General features: G+C 42.7%; 1 protein-coding gene across 1 annotated transcript in view; it reads right to left on the reverse strand.

Moving 5' to 3' along the window:
- The window catches only part of SLC25A17 (solute carrier family 25 member 17), a 54653-nt gene that overhangs the window by 41357 nt on the left and 5945 nt on the right, over positions 1–7351 (reverse strand). The window contains exons 3-5 of the mRNA XM_007941769.1: positions 4247–4307; positions 1191–1257; positions 505–656 (exon numbers count right to left, since the gene is read on the reverse strand). Of these exons, the coding sequence (XP_007939960.1) occupies positions 505–656; positions 1191–1257; positions 4247–4307 (280 nt within the window). The remainder of the gene's footprint in view (positions 1–504; positions 657–1190; positions 1258–4246; positions 4308–7351) is intronic.

Below are 7351 nucleotides of genomic sequence, written 5' to 3' on the forward strand. Positions count from 1 at the left end.
AACTCACAGTGACCCCTTCTAGCGTTCCAAGACAGTAAATTTTTACAGAAGTAGATTGCCCAGTCTTCCTTCCACACAGTGAGTGGCTGGTGGGTTTCAACTGCCAGCCTTTGGTTAGCAGTCAAATGCCTCAGGCACTACGCTACCAGAGCTCCTTTTACCTTGCACTGGGCCCTGCAAATTAGGAAGTGGGTCCTGTGAATGTTAAATACCTCATTTGAATCTCTGGAAAAAAACAAATTACATAAAGTAAGCAGCTAAGATATTGTAATCCTTGTTAAAAAAAAAAAAAAAAAAAGACTTTAACTGCTATAAATCCTAGGTATAGATGGTTGAACAGGGATTAATGATCTTCCTCTTGAGATTATAAAGATAAACAGAAACCAAGTTAGGAAACAGGTTATTTCTTTGTGGCATTACTTTGCTACAATAACCTCTTAGAGGATTTATGGACAGATAAATATTCACATGTAAAAACATTTTACACCCAGACAACCCTGTTACCTGCAACAAATCCAACTACTAGATCCTTTCCAGTAGTAGAACGTTGACCTTTGACCCAGACTGCTTTGAGGCTATTAAAAGTGTAGAAATAGACAAAGTTGGAGCAGCAGAGGCTGGAGATCACTGGAAACCACCCTCGATATGGCGCCAGGCTAGGGGAAAAACATAATAAGCATAATCAAGGTCCAGCACAAAAGGCTCAGAAATGGGCACAGAAAGTGCTAGGAAGTCATCACTCGCATATTGTCAAGGCTCACGTCTATCCTACAGTGGACCCGACAATAAACATACCTTGCATTCTCAAGGATGTCCAAATCAAGAAGCCTTATCCAGCGTTAGGGATACCAAAGAAACAATACAAAGTCATAATACTATTTGCCCCCAAATTCCTTTAGTAAAACTGGAGATAATTTTTCCATGCCGTTCATTAATATACCACCATTCATGTTTTACTACAGAGTCAGAATACTTAAGAGGAAGTAAATATTGAAAAGAAATGTAAGAAAAAAAGAGATTGGGGGTGTGTCAGAAGGGCATAAATAAGAACCAGCCTGAAGGGGCTCCCACTGGCCGAACCCAGCACAATTCGAGCATCAAAACAGTTAAGCACAGTAACCCAGTGTGAGTATGGTATGCGGTGAGCACCTGACCTTCCTAGAAGAAAGATGGGACGAGGTGGTACTCACAGGCCTTCTTCTCTAATGATCTCCAGAAGCACCGCGTGTGTAGTTTTGGACTTTCTTTTCTCATCAACTACAAGAGCAAAGAGTACACATGAGAACAAAACCCCTTCAGTGTGACCACCTTCAGCATCAGCAAGTTTCATGGAAATGCTATTTACCTCCCCTAGTCATTCACCTCCCTAATTTGCCTTAGAACTGAATGTGCCCCTGCACAGCCATGTGCCAACTTTCCAACCATAGATTCCTTGGGTTCCATCTGGCATCCATTAACCATATAGCATTTTAATCCAACTCCTAATTTCTAAAGATGTAACAGGGGAAATATATTTCTTATATTGCATAAGATTTTTTTTCAAAGTAATTTTAAATATATTTTTATTTTTATCTAAATACCCTATAAATGAGAGAGGAAAGAAATGACCATCCCCCTTTTACAGAAAAGGCTACAGACACAGCTCTAAAGGCTAAGTGCTGGCTGGCAGCAAAGGCAGGAGTGAAATTCAAGTTCATAAGTTTCAGCTTTGTGTTCTGTCTCCCAAGCTAAAATACAGAAGGTCTCAAAAGGATAAGAACTCTGTTCTTGCCAGCACTCACACTAAACATGAAACCCACCACAACTCGTTTAAAATTTCCTGCCCACAATTGAAAAATACTTTGAGATCATAAAAGTGTGGAAATTAACCAACTTCCTCTTAATTAAAATTGCTACAAGTATTGCTTGTGAGAAGTCAAATTAGTAAACCCCCACAGAAGGCAACTGTTGTTGTTGTTCTTATGTGTGGTGGAGTTGGACCCAACTCATAGCGACCCCTCCTTGGGTTTCCGAGCGGGTACCACTACAGAAGTAGATTGCCCAGCCTCCCTTCTGAGGAGTGGCTGACAGGTTTGAACCACCAGCCTTCTGGTTAGCAGTCAAGTGCCTTAAGGCACTACGCTACCAGAGCTCCTGTAGAAGGCAATTATAACGATCAAAATGAGAAACACATTCGCCCTTTGATCCAGCAATCCCATTTTGTGGAATGCATTCCACAGAACTTCTAGAAACAAAGTGACATATGAACAAGGCTAGTCTTACATCCTTGTTTGTAACAGCAAAAGAGTGGAAGTGACCCAAGAATCTACAAGCAGGTTATGGTGCATCTACACTAGCTCTGTATTTTTAATTGCCTCATATGCATGTGACAGCTGGACAACGAATAAGGAAGACTGAAGAAGAGTTGATGCTTTTGAGTCGTGGTGCTGGCAAAGGATACTTAAGTACCATGGACTGCTAAAAGAACTAACAAATCCGTCCTGGAGGAGGTGCAGCCTGAATGCTCCTTGGAAGTGAGAATGGCCATTTTGTTTGACCTACTTTGGTCATGTTGTCAGAAGGGACCATTTCTTGGAGGATATCATGCTTGGTAAAGTGTCGTTGTTATTTGCTGTCGAGTCGGCCCCGACTCATAGCGACCCCTCCTTGGGTTTCCGAGGCAGTATCACTACGGAAGTAGGATTGCCCAACCTTCCTTCCGAGGAGTGGCTGGTGGGTTTCCACCAGCCTTCTGATTAGCAATCAAGTGCCTTAGGCACTATGCTACCAGAGCTCCTTGGTAAAGTAGAGGGTCAACAAAAAAGGGGAAGGCCCTCAATGGGATGGACTGACATAGTGGCTGCAATGATGGGCTCATGTATAGCAAGGATTGTGAGGCAGACACAGGACTGGGCAGTGTTTCGATCCATAGGCCATAAGGTCGCTATGAGTTGGAGCTGACTCGATGGCACCTAACAACAACCCACTAGCTCTGTGGCTTTAAGAACAAGGAAGCTCCCAAGGAGCTGACTGAGAACACAATAAAACATAAAAATGAAAAATACAAGGCACAGAGCAGTGTGTGAGGGATGCTTTTTGTGTAAGCAAGAAAATTAAGAATATGTATTTTTATTTGCTTATAATTCCATAAAGAAACTCTGCAAGGCTATTTGAGAAGCTAATGAAGACATCACCTGCAGAGAAGGAATGTGGGAAGGGACACGTGAGACTGCGCCTCTTCACTGTACCTTTCACGTATGCATTTTCATTTTGAATCATGTTAAAGCATTACCTATCCAAAATTATCAGAATTAATCTACAATAGTAGACATGAGGGTTTTAACGTAGGAATTCATTTATTCAGAACTGATCTTAATGTCTTCACGTAAGCGTTCGTACAGATTTTAATTTCAAGTTGAAAAACACCAGGGAAAAAAACAAACAAGAATTAGAGAGAGTTGCATAAAGGTAAAGAGGCCAGTAAGGACTCATGCCTGGATTGACCATGAGACATTCCATTTCATCCGGATTAGCAAAGACAGTGGGTATCGGCTCTACTGTGCTTCCCACCTCGACATACGAGGGTATGGGTTAGAATCGACTCCATGGCAATGGGGGTGGTGTGTGTGTGTATATGGGGGGATGGCAATGGCGGCAGGGGTGGGGATGTTTCCTACAGAGTTCCTGAGGGGTGCAAACAGTCAACACACTTGGCTGCTAACCAAATGGTCGGAGGTTTGAGTCCACCCAGAGGCACCTCAAAGAAAGGCCTGGCAATCCACTTCTGAACCATCAGCTGCTAGAAATCCTACGGAGGACAGTTCTGCTCGGACACATATGCAAGCACCGTGAACTGGAATCAACTCAAGGGCAAGTGCTGTGTTAAAAACAATGTTTCCTGGTCTCCCTTTTCAAAAACACCACCAACAAAAAGAACACCCCCCAAACTCTCCAGTTTGTGCATAAAAAGAAGGTCACATGGCTTATTAGAAAGAACTGTAAGGATTCAAAATCATCAATGCAACTCACTCAGGTTCTCTCACATTAGAAAATGGTGGAGGCCATGACTCATCCATGAACGATTCTCTGGTAATCAGGAAACACCAGTGACGACTAATTAATAATTAAAGTCAGCAAAATCTGGCAACAGGAGAGCTCTAAAGACATAGAATATCCTTACACAAAGATAGCATTTAATAGAAAACCATGCTAGCTTCCTGACACCTAGTAAATGGGAAGATGATCACTACAAAAGATAACTACTTACCCTGCAGTCGAAGTCTAGCTGTGTCCAAAGGAAAAAATACCGTCATTGCTGTCACACTTCCCTGAAAAGTTAAAAAAGCCTTTAGCCATTACCATACCACAAAAATAATGAGTCACAACTTTTAAATGGTATTAACATTGTATCAAATCAGATCTTCAGTGAACAAACACAATGTTTTAACCTACTGAGATTACTACGGTTCAAAAAGTCTATAGTTATGTACCTCAACAGAAGTATTTCATTTCCTGGGGGTGGGGGAGTAGTCTGATTTGGAAAAGAAAAGGTACAGGTCACTGGAAATGTCTAATTTAGGTGTTTGCAACTTATGGCACGTATCAAAGATAGCAGGACAGAGACGGCAGAGCGCAGCAAAACCAAGAGACCAGCATGAGACAGGTGGTGGGCCTACCTGTGAAACAAGAAGGCTGAGTGCCCTCAGGCAGGAGGACTGATGGAGCAGTGGGGTGCCTTTCTGAGTATGGCAAAGCTGAAAGAGCTTTCTAACAGTAGCCCAAGCAGGGCAGAGGCAGACCAGAGAGAAGGGTGTGTGGCATGGCTGAGATTAAACTGTCCTGTCTGAAGAACTGTATTCTGAGTTTTTTCTGATCCCAATTGTAACCTGTTACTTTCCTAATAAACTCCGTAATTGTGAGTATTGTCTGCGAGTTCTGTGTGGCCACTGCAACAAATTACTGGACCCAGCAGAGAAGGAGAGAGTGCCGTTGGGAGGGATAGTAGGTGTCAGAATTGGTAAAAAGCTTGGAGGGTGGCGGCAGGTCTGACCTCTGCCTCCCAGGAATAAGCCTTGGGCTGCTGCTATGTTCTGGACCTCGTTTCCCTGTGTGAAGTTAGAAGTCAGACCCATGCCCTTTTGGCAGCAGGTATGTGGATTTTCATCTTTTGGATCAGCTGCTACTAACATGGTCACTCAGAAATCCAACTATCCAGTAACGAGAAACAGATACCTACTTCTACTCCCTGTGCTTAATATTAATATATTTACTCCAAAACGAAAGGGCATGTAATAATCATATTGTTGTCAAAAAGTTTTATTCATTTATTTTTTAAATGAAATAGGGACAATGTCTTTGCCAAAAAGTCTATGAAAACTTCATCCAATATAATATAGTGACAAACAAAAAAATACCAGGCGTGGGGGGGAAGAGAACAACTCAACCAGTCTGCATTCATGACTCCATGACAGATAAAAACCGAAAAAAACATACATTTCAGGGATGAAATTCTATGCATGAAACCTCCAGCTGGGTTTAAGGCTCTCAAGCCAGAGGCAGGTCCACAGGGATATATTCTCAGCATCAGATTACTTTTAGGCTACTGATCTCATAATGGATACAATGTTTTAACCCTAACAACAACTGTGAAAGAGGTCAATTTTAGACAAGCACAAAAATTGCTAGGCCTCTTACAGACTTAAACAGGTCAGCCTGTTTGACAAGGGAGAACACTGTATTTACTGTATTATTAGTGTTCTTCAAAACTCAGATTAGATGTCACCTCTGTCACCCATCAGTTTGCAACTTCCTCTGTTTGTTCATTCCTCTGTTACCAGCACATTGGTTTTCTCTCCCTTACAGCATTGTGGTGAAAAGATTTCTTTTAGGGGGCCTTTTGCCGTGTTTCTTTGGGAAAACAGCTTGAGAGATTTTTCCCTGAAACCTTGAGGAGTTATATTTGCCCTCCCTTTCTACCTTAGAGAGTTTGTTACTGTTTGTCCCATTCCCTAAGTAAGCTGTAAATAATATGACAGCTTGATACTTTTTGTCTGACTCTGGGCAGCAGCCTGTCCTGTGATTGCTCTATTTAACATAACTTTACAGGGGCTGGTCAATATTCTACAAACTATGCAAATGAAGTGCCTATGGCACACCAAGGGGATTGGTCAGTTTGCAGTTCTGCTGGAGGGTCATGCCTCGACCTTGACAAGGAGTTTGTTTATACATGGAGCCAACCCCACAGAGGTTCTGGGTTATTGTTGTTAGATGCCGTCGAGTTGTCTCTGACTCAAAGCAACCCTATGCACAGCAGAATGAAATATCGCCTGGTCCTGTGTCAGCTCCATGATCCTTGCTATACTTGAGCCCATCGCTGCTGCCACTGTGTCAATCCATCTCATTGAGGGCCTTCCCCTCTTTTGTTGACCCTCCACTTTACCAAGCGTGACATCCTTCTCCAGGGAATGGTCCCTCTGACAACATGACCAAAGTAGGTGAGACGTAAGTCTGGCCATTCTCGCTTCCAGGGAGCACTCTGGCTCCACTTCTTCCAGGATAAATTTGTTAAGTTCTTTTAGCAGTCCATGGTACTTTCAGCATTCTTCACCAACATCACAACTCAAAAGGATTGACTCTTCTTTGGTCTTCCTTACTCATTGTCCAGCTCTCACATGCATATGAGGTGATTGAAAATACCATGGCTTGTGTCAGGCGCACCTCAGTCCTCAAGGAGACATCTTTGCTCTTCAGCACTTGATAGAGGTCCTTTGCAGCCAACCTGCCCCAGTGCTATATGTCATCTGATGTCCTGACTGCTGCTTCCATTGGCGTTGATTGTAGAACCAAGCAATGTGAAGTCTCTGACAACTTCAATCTTTTCTCCATTTATTATGAAGCTGCTTATAGGTCCAGTTGTGATGACTTTTGTTTTCTTTATATTGAGGTATAATCCATACTGCAGACGTCAATCTTCATCAGTAAGTGCTTCAAGTCATCCTCACTTTCAGCAAGCAAAGCTGTGTTGTCAGCATGTATCACAGGTTGTTAATGATTCTTCCTCTCATCCTGATGCCACATTCTTCTTCCTATCATCCAGCTTCTCAGATTATTTGCTTAGTGCAGTGTAGTAAATTACTTTGTGTGGCTTTTCTACCCATAAATCTTTGTAAACTCCAAGGTGGGATTTTCTATGAGCAACTGAGGAGCTCCTGATTGCTGAAGGTGTCCACCTGGAGTATTTCTGTTGGGAGTGGCACAAAACAATGTTCTGGGAGGTGCCCACTCTCTCTCAGGTGCTTAGAGTTCTGATGCTATAATTGGCTAGTTTGACCACCCTGCCAGGCTCAAAAGGAGGTCTCCTAGAGGCAGAACT

Source organism: Orycteropus afer, unplaced genomic scaffold (genome assembly GCF_000298275.1).
Source record: "Orycteropus afer afer isolate SDZICR_OR568_19922 unplaced genomic scaffold, OryAfe1.0 scaffold00083, whole genome shotgun sequence".
NCBI lineage: Eukaryota > Metazoa > Chordata > Mammalia > Tubulidentata > Orycteropodidae > Orycteropus > Orycteropus afer.